The following is a 16667-nucleotide window of genomic DNA, read 5'->3' as shown; positions in this document are numbered from 1 at the left end:
CACTTTCTCAATATGGTCTTAAGAAAGAGCTACTGAAAAGATTCCTAGCTCCTTCCTTACTAAATGCCAATTGTTTTCTTGCCACTCAGAATTTGACTGTGAAAATACTTCATTTTTCCAACTTCTTGGTCAGGGTCCTGTAGGTGGAGGCTAATCACTCTGCTAAGTAGGCATGCTGCTGCCTGTGGAGGCAGGGCAGACATTCTTTGTATCTAAGCACCAGCCCTTTCCTTCCTTACTTGGCACATCTGCTCCCCACTTCCTGAAAACTGTTGCAACTATTCTGGATAATCCTTTTGTAGTTAATGAATGATTTTACCTGGGTCACTAGCGTGCTTGTTGCTATTTCTCACAATTCAACTGTTACTTAATAGAATACCCAGTAAGAGTTGATCTCTTAAAAGTGACTCATGATGATTCAAGCTATTGTTAGGGCTCTAAATTCCCCACTTTGTAAGTGAGGATTTCTGACTTCAGCACTGTGTTCAAAATTCACCAAGGCCAACCAACTGCTTTCTCTCACTAGCATTAGATCACCTTGTTTACTATCCATATCCACTGCCCCCTCAGGTGCTGTCCCTAACACGTTTCTGGCCACTCATCTTTATGCCTCCCCACAGCTGGTGCTAACAACCAATACCTCCAATGCAGTACTGGACTTAAGTGAAAGAGGATGTCTACCACAAGACTCACCATCTTATTATACCATATAGTGGCAAGAGCCTATGTTGCTTTCTTGAATAAATCAGGATTCAAATGATGTGCATGTTTCAGGCAGAAAAAGTACACTAGTCACCATCCAGCTAGAATCTTTATTATTTCAGAAATAGACACCCTGTGTACTTTGAAGAGGTTAAAATAGTTATTTCAGGATTGCTGTAATAAAATGTTCCCCAAGAATAGCAATCATCTCAATAATCACACAAATCTTCTTTCATTCACTGCAAACTTCCCCAAATAACTATTATGTATCAAAAGACTTTGATAAATATCAAGAGAAAGCTATGTAGGACAAAAAGGAAATTCTGCTAGAGGAACCAATGAACAATTTCCAATATCCCAAGAACATTTTTGATGCATACATATTCTAAAGAAAAAAATTATTTTTGCTTTGTTTCCCAATGCTCAAGACAAGATTCAGGAGTTAAGCATTTTCACAAATGGACTACAAATGGACTTTTCTGGCAGTCTTCAAAACTTTGAGATGAAAAAATGCAACCATGTATCTCAACTACACATTCAATAACGGCACAAAACTCAGCAACTAGTAAATATACTCCATGTATATCTGACAAAAGCATCAAATCTTATACTTTTAAGTATTTTATCTTGAGAATAAAATACTTTGTTTCAGACATTTCAATGTAAAATTCACATACACATACGTAATTCTATCAAGGTTTCTCCATGATTCACATTCTGGACTGTCTTTAACAACATATCATCAACAATGGAAAAAGAAACTAAGGAAAAGGGCAGGAGAAGAAATCCTGCGGTTTTTCCTTTACAGGATAATTAAAAAAAAAATAACACAGCAGTCCAAATAATGTTGTTCATCAGGGCTCATCATAATCACACACTGCTAAGTCCTACAACTACCTTTCTCTGCTCTCTGTATCAAATCCTTGGAGTCACTTATAACATTACAATATTTTGCATCTACCAAAATATGTTGACTATCTCTTAATCTAATAAATTAAACTAAAAACACTTAAAATTCTTATAACACAAATCTTAGTTTTCACATTTGTTAAAGCACATTAGGATTATTTACATATAAGAGTTGAAAATATATCTTATCTGGAAGAGTACTACTACTGAATTTATTCTCTAGAAGAAAAAGCAGACCTGAAGGGTCACATGACTAGAATATTTCAAACATGTCGACAGGTTCTTATCTTCTAAACTTCACTGAAAGCTGCTTGTCCAAACTGTGCCATGAATATCTGCTCCTATTCAACAGCAAGACTTCTGACATACTGGGGAGTCAGGAACTTCCACTTCATTTCTTTCTGTTACTTCCAGTTGCTAGCATAGTTGCGATGCGCATAAATATATTCAGTGTATCCATGTAGATTCCCAACATCCTAGAAGGAAATTGCACCCATTATCTATGATGCGATCCTAATGATAGACTATTTCTTTTCTTTTTTTTTTTTTTTTTGGCCAGTCCTAGGCCGTGAACTCAGGGCCTGAGCACTGTCCCTGGCTTCTTTTTTGCTCAAGGCTAGCACTCTGCCACTTGAGCCACAGCGCCACTTCTGGCCATTTTCTGTATATGTGGTGCTGAGGAATCGAACCCAGGGCCTCATGTATACGAGGCAAGCACTCTTGCCACTACGCCATATTCCCAGCCCAATAGACTATTTAACATAGAAAAGAAGAAAAAGTAATATTATTTGTTTTAGATCTATGAAATGGAAATTTATTTAAAATAATGTTTTGTTTCCTGGTAGACTTATCTTCAAATGTTAAAGGTACTATTTAAAGGCATTATTCTATATTTTATTCTCTGATGCTCTAAGTATAGCATCTTGCAGGAAAAGGATACACAAAATGAACCTTGGGTGTTAGACAATGAAATAATCAAAACAAAAGCAAAGAAACACCTAAGAACTTGTTATACAGTCTGGTATTTAAAAATGTTAACTTCACCCTTCCTAAATAAAGCTACAATCTGTAAGCTTTATAGAAGCATTTTTTAAACCATAACATAATATTTTAGATAAAGGAAAACAAATTACTTAGAAAATGAGAGAATGTGGCTGAGAATGCGGCTTAGCTGTAGAGTGCTTGCCTTCTATGAATCAAGCCCTTGGTTCAATTCCTTAGCACCACATAAACAGAAAAAGCTGGAAGTGGTGCTGTGGCTCAAGTGATAGAATGCTATCCTTGAGCAAAAGAAGCTCAAGGACAGTGTCCAGGCCCTGAGTTCAAGCCTCATGACTGGCAAAAAGAAAAGTGACCAATACCATGTAACTCTAGAAAACTGTTTAAATAACCTACTTTAGTAGACTCCAAGAAAAGTAATTATATAATACTGAATGCTTAAGTATCTAAAAAATGGAGATACTAAAGAATTGTATCCAACTGGATACTGAAAATTTTGCTAATTTTTAGAATTGTAAGATTTTATTCTATGCGTCTCTAAAATGAAGTCAATTATGAATAGTTTCCCAAGAAACAGTATATACAATTCAGTGAATAACTAAATTGCATATACTTGGTTGCCATATCAACAGGTTTTCTGGATCTACATAATTTACTAAATAAAATAGCAACATTTGACAAAGCCATTACTGTAGGTTGAATTGGGTTGCTCGCAAAAGATACCTGGAAGTTCTCCTGTTAGAGGACTTGTGAATCTGATTTTACTTGGAAATATTGCCTTGGAAGATATAATTAAGATAAATTATGATAAGGTCATACTAGAGTAGGGTGGGCCTTTATCCCAATATGCCTGGGTACTTATTAAAAAACTTTGATTGAACACAAGAAGCAAAAATAGACAAGACAAAATTTAAAAAGGAGAGAACACAGAGGAAACATGGCAAGTGAAGTGGGATTAGAATATTAAGGCTTGCCAGCAGTGACAACAAGCTAAAAGACAGAATAGATTTTTCCTTCAGAGTGCTCAAAAAAATCTAGGTGGTGACATCTTGATAATGTACTTCTTTCTAGGCTCCAGGTTCATAAAGGAATAACTTTCTATTGTCGTAAGCAACCCATCTCAAGATGTAAGGTAGCACCCTGGGGGAAGAAACTAACACAGACCACATTAACACAGACATACTTATGCAACAGAGAAATAGGAGTAAAGATGACTTACGAATTGATTGGATCATATCTGTTCTGTCCATACATTGGTGTTACCTCTGCACGTTTGATTACTTTCTGAGTGTCATACAGAAGGAACATGCTGAAAAGAACTAATCCACCATATATTGCCACTGAGTACAAAGTAGCACCAGCCACAGTGTTCGGTGGCAGAAACATGGACCCTAAAATCAAAACAAGAAAATTAAGCTTTACTTGCTTTAAAAAAAAAAAAATGAACTCCCCGCCTGGAGGTGTGGCTCTCTGGCAATGACTAGCAAGCACAGGCCTTGAGTTCAAATCCCAGTACTACCCAAAACAAAACCAATGTGCCAGAATTGAGGAATCAAGAGCTAAGTGTGAAAGCACAGCAGCTTACCCAGTGAAGACACAAACACAAGACCCAGGCCTACTCCCAAGGGTGCGCCCATGTTCAAAAACTTCTCGCTGGGAGCACACATGGCCACAGTGGAGAGGCCTCCCACAATGCCAGCAGTGTACCACGCAGCTCTTATGAGAAGAGGTCCCCCTAGTATAGTCAGAGGAGCCACCACTGCACCCATCACACCTGGGGAAAGACAAAATGCTTGGTCACAATTCACAAACACTAACATTAACCTACTATTTAGTAACCTTACAGAATTCTATTTATCTCACTATTTAGGTCTCATTCCACCACCAGAGTTATATGAAAGACTTAAAAAAGAAGGGAGTCAGGTCAAACTTACCTACTGCTGCCAAAGAGACTAAAGTAAAAGGAGAGGAAGAGGTTAAGATGGTGAATCTGAGAATACAGGAACTTCCAGGACAGATACTGTTGTTACTCTGTGTGGTAGTAAATGCTATTTCAGCTTGTTAAGTAATTTTAGTTGTTATGTAAGCATTTTCATAAAAATGAAAAGAAATAATTGAACAAAGACAAATGGAATACTTCAAGTGAAAAAATCTTGGATAAAGACAATATTTAGTGCTAAAATGTTAGGTTACTATTTTGTCAGTAATGGGGCTTGAACGCAGGGCTTGGGCACTGTCACTGAACTCTTTTTGCTCAAGGCTAGTGCTCTACCACTTTGAACTACAGTTCCATTTAGTTTTCTTGTTGCTAATTGGAGATTCTTATAGTCTCATACTTTGCTGCCCGGGCTGGCTTTGAACTGCGATACTCAGATCTTAGCCTCCTGTGCAGCTAGGATTACAGATGTGAGAGCCACCAGTGTCTAAGTTATTGTTTTCTAAGCTCAAAGAACAATTGCCACCTTGTATCTCAATACTAGTGTGTCTTTTGGGCAAGACAAGCCCTTCTAGATCAAGAGTAAGGTACACGGTACTTAATAATGCTGGCTAACTAAAAAATACATTTTTCTCAAGTAAAGATATGAGATAAAAATCTACAAATGGTGTTTGTTTTTTACTATAATTCCTATCAGTTTTACAACTGGCAGAACATTTTTTTAGTAACTTTCTATCTTCAGGCCCCCCCCCCCCAATAAACATCAGACAAAAGCAATTCTCAAGTCATAAACAACAGATCTGAGATTCTACTGGTATTTGACAATACACCAAAAAATAGGACTTTGCATACTACCTTGTTTCAGAGACATACTGGGGTTGGCCACAGACTCACCACCAGAAATCTACCTTTCAATGTGAAGGTCTCACAATAATGCAACCAGTAGTGACTTCAGAAAGTTGTGATTCTTCAACATAAGCTTTCAAATAATTATGTACAAAGCCATTTACAACTGTGAAGAGCTGATTTAAAGGGGAAATATCTAAAAACTTGAAATACGTGAAAACTGAGCCTTGGGAGACCACAAATTTTGGATAGCTTAGGTTCTGTTTCAAAAAAAGAAATAGTTATTTTAGTAACAATTTAAACTAGAACATACCAGAATGAAGAAACCAAGCAAGATGCTTTGCGCCCCTGTTCTGGTGATACGATATGGATTGGACTAGCATTCCAGCTCCAATCATGGCTGCAAGAGTTGCACCAATTGTCTGAAAGACATGCATCATGAAGACACTTTTAAGAATAATTACATATTCCTAATAAACCAGTTTTGAGAAGACAAATGATAAAATAGAAAAAGAACACTGTATTTTTCCAACACTTTTAAGATACTGAGATCATTTAGGTTTTGTGTAACTTGGCAAGAGTGCCCCCTACTGCCATATACGAATTTCAGGTACATGACTCAAACGGAGACAATTATCATTTTAACAATTTTTATCAGACAGAGGTCAAACATCCTCTAAGAAGACTTAGGAAATAGAATGTAAACACTATTTGTAACACATGGAAAAGAGTAAGATCCCACATTTCTGTCCTCCTAGGTTAATGACTGACTTGGCCTAAATTCCTTTTGTTTGCATATTATAGATTCTCACTGCTATGACATTTAAATATTTTTTGTATATGGCAAGAAGAAATGTGTATAATGGAAGATAGTGGTACATTTTCATAAAATATAGAGCAGGGATGGCAAAGTTTTGCAGCCTTTGGGCAGAATCAGGTGGCAGACATTCTTTGTTTGCAGACTACTACTACAACCAGGGAATGTTTTATAGGTACTAACCATTCTCTATGGGAGCTATCAGGCTTCCTCTCTGCCTGACCCACAGGCATGAGAATGCTTATTAGCCTCTGATATAAAGTACAAGTCAACAGCCAGGTGATTCTATAGAGCGAGAAAGCCCTAATTCATGCAGGAAAATGTACTGGTGACCACCATTTTCAAACAGAGAAACAAGTACTAGAAATCAAGTCACACATCTGCTCTGCAGTGTGTTCAGAACACTTCATTTCAATTGTATTTTTCTTTAAAGGTTCTTCTTTCAGCTTCAGGCAGTGCTATTCTTTGACAGCATAGAACCTTGGATTTTTGTGACAACTATTTCCTTCCAACCTTTAAGGAAGTTTGTATACATTTGTTTGTTGTTGTTAAGGAAAACTGTAACAAAGAGACTGTTTGCTATCTGCTGCTTGATAAGGATATTCTTGTAAGGTTAATTTCCAACTCATTTGGTTCTATTAAAATATGTATTCAACAAAGAACAAAATCTAAACTTTCTCACCTGTACTAATAACTCATGATCATGTGAACAAAAACTTGTTTAATATGGTATTCTATCATTCACACCAACTCCTGCCAATGTATTTCATTTAATCTTTTGATAAAAGAAAAACAAAATAAAGCCAAACAAGCTGACTTACCACCCAAGAGCCTCTCAGCATAAAATTCATGAGAACAGGAGATCTGGCTACTGCCAAAGCCGACAAAGCTGTTACACCAATACTTCCTGCTAAGTACATATAGGTAGAATGTATCCTATCCTTCACATACTGAGGCCAGATTCTGAAAGAAACACAACATGGTTAGTTTATGAAATCACGTGTTAGAATTCTAGTTGAATCATTCGTTACCTAGGTGAGCCTGGGTCTAATTGCTTCGATGCTCTCAATCTCCATTTATCATAGAATAATTAAATTATTAGAATGATTAAATGACGAGCACTTGGGGCATGTAAAAAGCAACATATTTTTTTCTAAAACACACATAACCTAGGTAAAAAAAACCCAAAACATTAGGTTTGAATACATGCCAAAAGCAAAAGATTCTATTTTTTATTTGTGTATGTACATAAGACAATCTAAAAGTGATAACAAATGAGAAAACTGGAACCTTCGCTTTGAAGGAGTCTTAGGATTCTTTGTGAATAATTACTTACACAGCCTTTTCAATAGCTCCAATCTCATTAGACATTCCCAAGCCATAGTAACACAGAGTGCCAAGACCCACAGCAGCCCCTCCAGCAACAAACCACCTTCCCATCTGGTCAACTGCAGAACACAAGAAGAAATGCAGGCAGGTATTAACATGTCACAAGTGCTGGATATGAGGCTTTCACAACATTCATGAGGAGATCCAATTGCCTACCTTGTTTTATTTATTTATTATTATTTTTTGGCCAGTCCTGGGGCTTGGACTCAGGGCCTGAGCACTGTCCCTGGCTTCTTTTTGCTCAAGGCTAGCACTCTGCCACTTGAGCCACAGCACCACTTCTGGCCGTTTTCTGTATATGTGGTGCTGGGGAATTGAACCCAGGGCCTCATGTATATGAGGCAAGCACTCTTGCCACTAGGCCATATCCCCAGCCCCTACTTTGTTTTTTAAATAGCAGTCACATAGGACATGATGCTGCCCTTAAAGTTGGGAGACCAGTATAAGAGGGCACTCTTGAAACTCAAGTGTAATAATCTGTATGAAAACAAAAGGGCTAGCTTAGGTGTAGCTTAAGTTGGCAGAATGCTTGAGTTCAAAACTCAGTACTGTGAATAAAATGAAAAGACCTGACCTGACAGGAATGGTACTACATTCCTGTACTTGGAAGGCTAAGAGAGGAGGACTCTTGAGTGCTAGACCAGCCATGTTACTGAGACCTTGTCTACAAAAATAAAACTCAAATGGAACCAAACCAAAACACACAAACAAAAATGAAGAAGGATCGTAAGTTTGAGACCAGCCTGGGCTATCCAGAGACTGGTCTCAAAAAAATGAAAAACAAAGTAGAAAAATGAAAGCCATAATTCCATCCTATATTTAAAGTAGTATTTTAAGAATATTTAAAAGCCTCCAAAAAACAGAGAAAACAAAACCCAAAGACAAACTAATTTTTTAGGGAGTCAAAGGAGAAGATGCTTGTTTTATAGTACTGACAATTAGCAACTCTATTTTGATGGGAGGCAGGTAGATGCTTTACTGAGAAACATCTTTCTCTCTTCAAACTAAATTTGTTTACTGAGAATGTTACTGAACTCATGATTTGTTTTGTAGGATCAAACTTCTAATCAGAAAGAAATATGCTCAGGGATACTGATTAGGGCTCTCTCACAGTGTAATGTATGGACGTGTTTCAAGACTACTAAGGAATAGTGGTATTTAAAAACTAAGGTTTCAGAAGAGTACTAATTTCTGAACTTGCAAAGCTAAAATCCAAACTGAGTCAGAAAGAGTTAAGGTAAAGCTCTCATGAAAGGCTCTAATGGGCAGTTTGAGGATCTTTCTCAGATGACTATGATTTTCAATAACTTTTATTTAAGTTTTAGTGATTTTTGATGATGATCACACATAAACACTACATATTGAATAAAGATTCCATATAACTTAAATAAATAGGCTATGTCTTTAGATTATGGCATATTTATCTACCTCCCTCCATTTGTCCCCTAAAAATTAAAAGTAAATTTGCATTTGAAAATTTGGGAACCTAGTGCAATTATTTTCTGTTAATCAGGTCCCTGAAACAGTAACAGCACCATTCTTTCCAGAAAATGTGCAAATATCTAAGTTGTGTATATATTTGTAAAAGGCTGTTGATAGGCTTCTTAAAACATTTCCATGAATACCAGTTAAAAATCAAATGACTGCCACTTACTTTTAAATACTTTTTCCATTGATGGTTCAAATGCCGCTTCTTTGAGTTCTTGGGCAGTTTTCCCACGGCGCATCCCAACTCTTGTCTTGGTGGCATATTCCTGATCCCCCCCCCCCAAAAAAAATTGTACTCAATAAACATAGGCTACATTCTCTCCTCTGGTAAATGGGCTTAAGCAAGTTCTCTCTCCTGAACACAAGTCAGAGAAGCATGGCTGCACCATGTTTTGTTTTTCTTTTTTAAAGAGTGGGGCAGTTAACTCAAACAAAAAGCTTTTTCTTCCTAGCTACTTTGTGTTCTTCTTAATTACTGTTCACTTAAAAAAATATACTTGTGACTGGGAATGTAGCTTAGAGGTAGAGTGTTAGCCTAGCACGCATGAAGTCCTAGGTTCCTCAGTACCACATAAATAGAAAAGGCTGGAAGTGACTGTGGCTCAAGTGGTAGAGCTAGCCTTGAGCAAAAGCAGCTCAGGGACAGAGAGCAGCTCAGGGACAGAGCATAGACCTTGAATTCAAGCTCCAGGACTGCAAAAAAAAAAAAAAAAAAAAAAAAAGGCAGAAGTAGATCTGTGGTTCAAGTGATAGAATGCTAGCCTTGAGGAAAAAAAAAAGCCAAGGAACAGCAAGGCTTGAGTTCAAACCACAGAACTGGCACAAAGAAAAAAAATAAAATGAGTTTCTCTCTAACCTGACAGACTCATTTTCCAAATAAAAGCTGAAATAGCATCCATATTAGCTTATTAATAAGCTACTGACCCACTGGACACTATGTTGAAATGAACTATATACTTTGTGAGTGGGGAACTGGGAGAGAGGCAGGGAAGGGGTGACACTGTCCCAAAATAAATATCCTCTTTATGTAACTGTAACCCCTCTGTATATCATCTTTATAATAACAAAAAATAATTATCAACAACAATAAATAAGCTACTGGCCAAGTGGCAGTAACTCTGAGCTCTTAAGTAGAGAAGCCTCATGCAGGATCTTTTGTTATACTACTAATTCTCAAGTGTTATACTACTAATTCTCAAGTCCTCCCTATTTGATCTTAATTTTCTGAGAAATTACAAGAGCTATAAATAAAGTTACAGAGATTTTCTCTTTCATATGGGATAGAGACAGAGACAAGAATGGTGTAAAACTGACGGGGGAAAGATCTGGAGATATTGCTGTTGGTAAATGTTTAGCAACCACTAATTTTCAGAAAACCGTTAAAGGCAGCAAGCTTCGTACTCAAGAATAAAAACTGAGCTGGGCACCAGTGGCTCATGCCTGTAATCCTAACTACTTAAGAGGTAACAATTTGAGGATTGAGGGTGAAAAGAAGGACTTAACCTTCCCCTCTTGGCCCAATGTTTTTATGGATCTAAAGATGGAATATGAAGGACTGACCCCCACCTTAATTTCCCAGGCACATGCAGACATCAGGCAAGCCACCAAAAATATGTGCAGACTGTCTGATGCAGGCAGGACAATCTGACCTGAGCCTGGCTGTAAACATTCCATTGTGGGCCTAGCCTATGAAGCTGAGCTGAGGCCTGGAAAGGGTTAAGCAGTTGGAAGATTGAGAAATGGACCCTGTGAAGGTTAAAAATGTCTAGGCAAGACAGACATAGAACTGTTTGAACATTAAAAAAGCTTCAAACTTTGGAAAAGGGAATATTTACCCTATTCTCTGCCCACACCTGCAGTCACCCCCATCCCCATACTAAACTAACCTCTGTCTCCTTACTCAGTCTTCATAAAAGCCTTAACTCCAACCCCACCCATAACACAGCCTTCAAGTCCACTGGAAGGCTGTGCTCCCCACTGTTCCTCATCAATAAACAGTCCTAGTCTGTGGGATAGAGTCCAGCCTGTTTCCTTCCTTTCTCCTCCATTTTCCTAACACAGGGCAAGAAAATCCATGAGAATCTGTTCTCCAATTTACTAGAAAACTGGAAGTGGAGCTGTGATTTAAGTGGTAGGGCACTAGCCTTGAGCAAGAAAGCTCAGGGACAGCACCTAGGCCCTGAGTTCAAGCCTAAGGACTGGCACCAAACACAACCCTACCTCCAAAAATAAAACAAAACCAAACAAAAAGCCACCCAAAACTCAAATTCCATACCAGTTCCACAAAACCAAGAGCAGAGAAAATTGACAGTATAAACATATTTGTTTACCCTGCTGGGTGTTAAGAGCCATTGATTCTTTGTGATGGAATTCTTCACAACGGGGGAGGCCTTGGTGAAAGCTGGGTGGAAAACCCTAGAAGGTAGTGTCCGGAGACACACCACCCTTGCAGCCAGCATGGTGATGAACCAGGTTTACTAAGCAGATCTGAAATGCTAGAGGGAAAGATAAAAGCATAATTAAGGGAGAATACAGATGGGTCAGAACTAGATGCAACGATTAACTTTCATTAGAAATATGGAGTAAGGTGCACACTTTTTCAATGAAACCTCTGCTTGTCTTCAAGGAACCCACTCTACAGGGTCAAACATAAATTTCAAGTGTCTCGAATATTAAAGACAAGATGTGGAAATATTTAATTCAGTTCACCTGCTCAATATGAATTTCTACAACAAATAAAGAGCAACCTAAATTCGATTATCAATGACATTTCCCTCATATGTTAGTATCCATTTATGGCGTCACCAGTGATAAAGCATGCTAAAAACTCCTTCAGCTCCAGGACAATCTATACCAAGTAAGTGATCATTTAGAAATCAGTATGATGGTGACAGGTAAGGAGATGACAAATGTGAGATGATTCAGACTTACCAGCCCATGTCTGTCAATGATTTGTAATCAATCTTAGGCAAATGAAATCCTCTGGTGTCTTGTTTTCCCCATTTGTACCATAAGAAATTTGGACCCAAACAGTACTTGACTACAGTGCTGGCCCTTGGACTACCACTCTGAAACTTCCCAAGATAGATCTTAAAATGTAGGCTCCTGTTGGATGCCAGGGGCTCATGCCTGTAATTCTAGCTACTCAGGAGGCTGAGATCTGAGGATCACTTCCTGAAGCCGGGGGAAGCAAAGACCGTGATACTTTCATCTCCAATTAACCAATGACATGGAGCTGTGGCTCTCTCAGTGGCTCAGCACTGAGAGAAAAAGCTGGGACACAGGGCCCGAGCTCAAGCCCTAGGATGGGCACACATACACATAAAACTTCTGGGTCATGTCTTGCAACTAGTGACTCTGACTCTAGAAACAGAATCAGAAACATATTTTTAAAATTAGTATTCCCAAAGCTAAGGATTCTAGCGTTGAAATATTTGAACATCCTTCCAGTTCTGCCACAGGAAGTTTGAAGGTTATGAATCACTGGGCACCTGACCTTTGGAGAAATACTGATCTCTTCTGAAACTTTCATGCCATTTGCATCATCTCAGCCTGAATTTTCCTGTCTTCTGCTCATTGGCTGGGACAGAGGCCAGCACAGGCAGTAGCCAATTAAATCGTATAAAAGCTCTGGAGTGGGGGCACTGGTGGCTCACCGCTGTAATAGTAGGCTGAGATCTGAGGGGGTCGCGGTCGAAAGCAAGCCTGGGCAGGTAAATCCGTGTCCAATTAACCACTAAAAAGCCAGAGTGAAGCTGTAGCTCCACTGGTGGAGCACTTGGGGACATAGCCCAGGATCTGAGTTCATGCATCAGAACCGGCACAAAATAACAAAACAACAGCCCAGGGTGATAATCTCAATGCCACACATTTCTAAAGCGGCCTCGTGTGGATGCTGGATGTCTGAAACTGACACCCTATTTCATGATAACATTACGAAACCGCAAGCGTTTATGATTCTGGGGCGCCTGGTCCTCCACTCACCTCAAAAGCCAGGGACGAAAACCAGCCAGCAGAGACGCCCAACTCCAAAAGCCAGTGCTCGGCCTAACAACACCGCCCACCCCGCCGGGGCCGTGACTCAGCATCCCGCTGCCCCGCTAGTCAGGTCCACGGAGAGCGCGCCCCGGCTTTCCGGCCCCGGACAAACCCTCCTCCCGCCCTCAAGGAGGTCGTCCCGGCTCTCCGGCCCGAATGAGCCCTCTTCCCGCCCACCAGGAGGTCGCCCTAGCTCACCGGCCCGAACGAACCCTCCTCCCGCCCTCCACGAGGTCTCCCCGGCTCTCCGGCACCGACGAGCCCTCCAGGAGGTCGCCCCGGCTCTCCGGCCCGAATGAGCCCTCTTCCCGCCCACCAGGAGGTCGCCCTAGCTCACCGGCCCGAACGAGCCCTCCTCCCGCCCTCCAGGAACTCACCGACGCCGAGGCCGGCCGGGACGCAACCCACAGCGCCGCCGCCTCCCACCCTCCCCAGCAAGGCCCAACTTGGAGAATATTGGGGGTTCCCTTCCCGCTCAGGGGAGAAGAAGCACCTCAGCTCCCGGTGACCTCCACCACGCAGTTTCCCTTCCGGGCCTGCGAAAACGCGGACACCGCACCTTCTCGGCCCTCCGCCCGGTCCTTACTGTCCCTGCGCGCGCAGCCGCTCTGACTCACTGCGTGACGCAACGTCCGGAGAAAAGGTAAATAGTACAAACAGCCAATCATAAGTAGGCGTCTGGCGGAAGCGCAGAGGGGCGGGGCAGGAAAGGCGGGATTTGGACCTAGTGGGGCTTGACCACGGGAGGACGGATTGTTGTTGGAAACGTCACAGTGAGCGTCCATTTTGGGTAGTGAGACTGTTCCGGCCATCTTAACTCCGGGCACCGGAAGACTGTTTTGGTTGCAAAAGTGTCTCTTGGAATAGATACAGAAGTTTCAAAATGGGAAGAGGAGCCTGTAATCCTAGCTACTCTGGAAACTGAGATCTGAGGATCGCGGCTCGAAGCCGGCCGGGCAGGAAAGCGCGAGACTCCTCAATCTTATTACCCTCTACCCCTCAAACCTGCAAGTTGAGCTGTGGTGCAAGTAGTGGAGCGCCAGCCTGGAGCACAAAAGCTCAAGGACAGCACCCAGGCCTGGCATACCTCCCAACACACACAGGCGCGCACACACACATGCAAACACGGATAGCACCCAGGCCTGGCATACCCCCAACACACACACACACACACACACACACACACACACACACACACGAGAATTCAAAGGCTGTTGCTGTAGTAGAAAATTGTCCCATAGCTCAGTTCCTTTCTTGTTGCCTTTTTTGACCTTCAGTACTTGTGAGGTAAGTAATCTTGTCTACTCTGGCAATTTCTGACAGGGATGCCTCTATTACTTGGGTTTCACATCCAAGGATGAAATCCAGAGAAATCCCCAAGCGCCAAGGTCCACACCCCCCCCCCCCCAGTTTATTTTTCATTGTGTTGTGACTTTGCCATCACATGTTTTTTTTTTCCAAGCTTCAGTCTATACCTGTATAATAGAGCAACTTTCCATGTTTATCCAAGGCTTTTTCTATTAGTATGTATCGAGAGTAATGTTATTAAAAAACACCTCGAATTTCTGGCTTACAGGAAATAGTTTGCCTGTCCATTCAATGTTGATTCTGGGCTCATTTTGAGGCAATCACTGTGGTAGTGTTGTATTCCCCGATCGATCGAGAATAATCCACGGAAGCACACTTAAGGTGGGAAGGGGTTTTTATTTACAAAGGGATTCTATTTACAATTTAAAACCCCGAACCAGAGCCACCCTCCACCTCCTAATGCTTGCTTGCGACTACCTAGTCCTGGGTTAATTACCAAGAACCCAGATCTGACATCTGTCTTTGACCTGAACTCCGAATCTCCACCTTAATTTCTAACCACCTCAGCCTCCTGGCCTCCAAATCTCCAGAAGAGCTAGCTTCCTTCCGGTAGGCCTCACCTCTCCTCAAGCTTTAAGCCTCATCAAGCCTCCCCACAGGCTTCAGACTTCTCTGCTGGCCTCAGGCTTCAGACTCTCCCTCAGGCCTTGGACTCCCCCTCAGGCCTCAGGCCTAAGACTCCTTCTCAGGCCTCAGGCTTCGGACTCTCAGGCCTCAGACTCCTCCTCAGGCCTAAGGCTCAGACTCTTCCTCAGGCCTCAGGCTCCGGTACGGCCCTGCCCCGTTCCTCTGGCCAGTCTGGTACAGCTCACGGCTCCGCTCTTCTCCTCAGGCCACCTGGGTTCTCCTCTCTGCCCTGCTCCTCTGGCCGGTCTGGTTCCGCTCGGCTTCACTCCCCTCCCTCCTGCTCTTCTCTTCTCCCCTTCTCCGGAAGTCCTCCCCTCTTTATCACCCCGCACCGGCAGGCAGTGGTGGGGGTGGGGGTGGTAGAGGTTCCGTTCCCCTCAATGTGGGGCGGGAATCTCCTCTTTCTTCGGCAGTGAGGCATGGCATTCACGCCAACGTGGGGAGGGGGCTTCTGCCCTCCCCCCACCCCGTTATTACAGTAGCAATATACAAAATATGGGGTACTCTGTTTTGGTGGACCAAAGCCTCTGGCCCTTGAAGGCATTCACTTTCTGGTAAAGTGAGAAAATAGAAAAGTAGTCTTGGAGGTAAGTGCTATGAAGAAGAAAATCCTAGAGGCAAGATACGGTGATCAACATTGTGTAAAGCTTATAAATCTATATTATCTTGCATACAATTATCAATTGTGATTATCTCCTAACTAGGAATATCTTGATAAATACCACAATTTGCTTTTTCATGTGGGCTATAAAACAGTTTGACAACAACAGTTATCTCTTTGCTCTGAAAATGGCATGAAAAATCTAGAGAAATCTGTGACTTAAGTTATAGAACAGATAGTACATGAGCAATTTAATCTTAGTTTGGTTCGTCACCCAATTTGATTAGCTAGCAAGCAGGATGTCTGTTTAGCACCTTCTGTTTAGCCTTTGTTAGCAGCAGAGGACAGATTACAACAAAAAGCTCATCTGGGCTGGAATGTAGATCAATGGCAAAATGCTTGCCTAGCAAGTGCATGGTCCTGGGTTTGATCCCCAGTACAAAACAACAACAACAACAACAAACCCATACTCTCTTCCTATAGGAGGAAAAAATTCCTGACATCCTGTTTCACTTTATTGAGTTAGGGGTGCATATTGCTGTGTCCACTAATGTCAAATATTTTAAACAGGTGAAAGACCTTGTCACATGACTTAGGAACTCTTTTGGCAGCATAGGTGGGGAGGGGGTCAGTTGACTGGGAAACCAGTTAATATGGTAATATTCAAGGGAAAGATCATGAAGACTGGAAACAAGACAGTAGAGCATCAGAGAGGAAGTTTGTGATAGATATATCAACTGAGGTGGAATTTAACAGGATTTAATGACTGATTGAATGCAGCTGATAAGATTAGAGGTGCCCTGAGTAATTCCTCTGTTCAGAACTGAGTGAAATTGGTCAGATAATTATATCATTTATTTAGAGAAAAGATACAGGAAAAGACACAAATGCCAGGGATCTAGATAAGTACAACTCAGTATGGAATGTTAGGATGTTAAGTGTAGTGC

General features: G+C 41.2%; 1 protein-coding gene across 2 annotated transcripts; it reads right to left on the bottom strand.

Annotated features, from left to right (window-relative positions):
- Positions 1 to 1608: 1608 nt before the first annotated feature.
- On the bottom strand, positions 1609 to 13774 carry Ghitm (growth hormone inducible transmembrane protein). 2 transcript variants are annotated; one of them, XM_048339172.1, is made up of 9 exons: positions 13618 to 13774; positions 11417 to 11581; positions 9253 to 9352; positions 7546 to 7657; positions 7031 to 7172; positions 5706 to 5814; positions 4196 to 4384; positions 3830 to 4001; positions 1609 to 2087 (listed from the first exon to the last, which is right to left on the bottom strand). In XM_048339172.1, exons 2-9 carry the CDS (start codon positions 11543 to 11545, stop codon positions 2003 to 2005), a joined length of 1038 nt encoding a protein of 345 aa, XP_048195129.1. In that variant the 5' UTR covers positions 11546 to 11581; positions 13618 to 13774; the 3' UTR covers positions 1609 to 2002. The 2 variants fall into 2 exon arrangements, with proteins under 2 accessions (XP_048195129.1, XP_048195130.1); XM_048339173.1 differs by having other exon boundaries at positions 13684 to 13757.
- Between the last annotated feature and the right edge of the window lie 2893 nt (positions 13775 to 16667).

This window comes from Perognathus longimembris, chromosome 2, assembly GCF_023159225.1.
Source record: "Perognathus longimembris pacificus isolate PPM17 chromosome 2, ASM2315922v1, whole genome shotgun sequence".
NCBI classification, from domain to species: Eukaryota; Metazoa; Chordata; class Mammalia; order Rodentia; family Heteromyidae; genus Perognathus; species Perognathus longimembris.
This window is presented reverse-complemented; position numbering and strand designations above follow the sequence as displayed.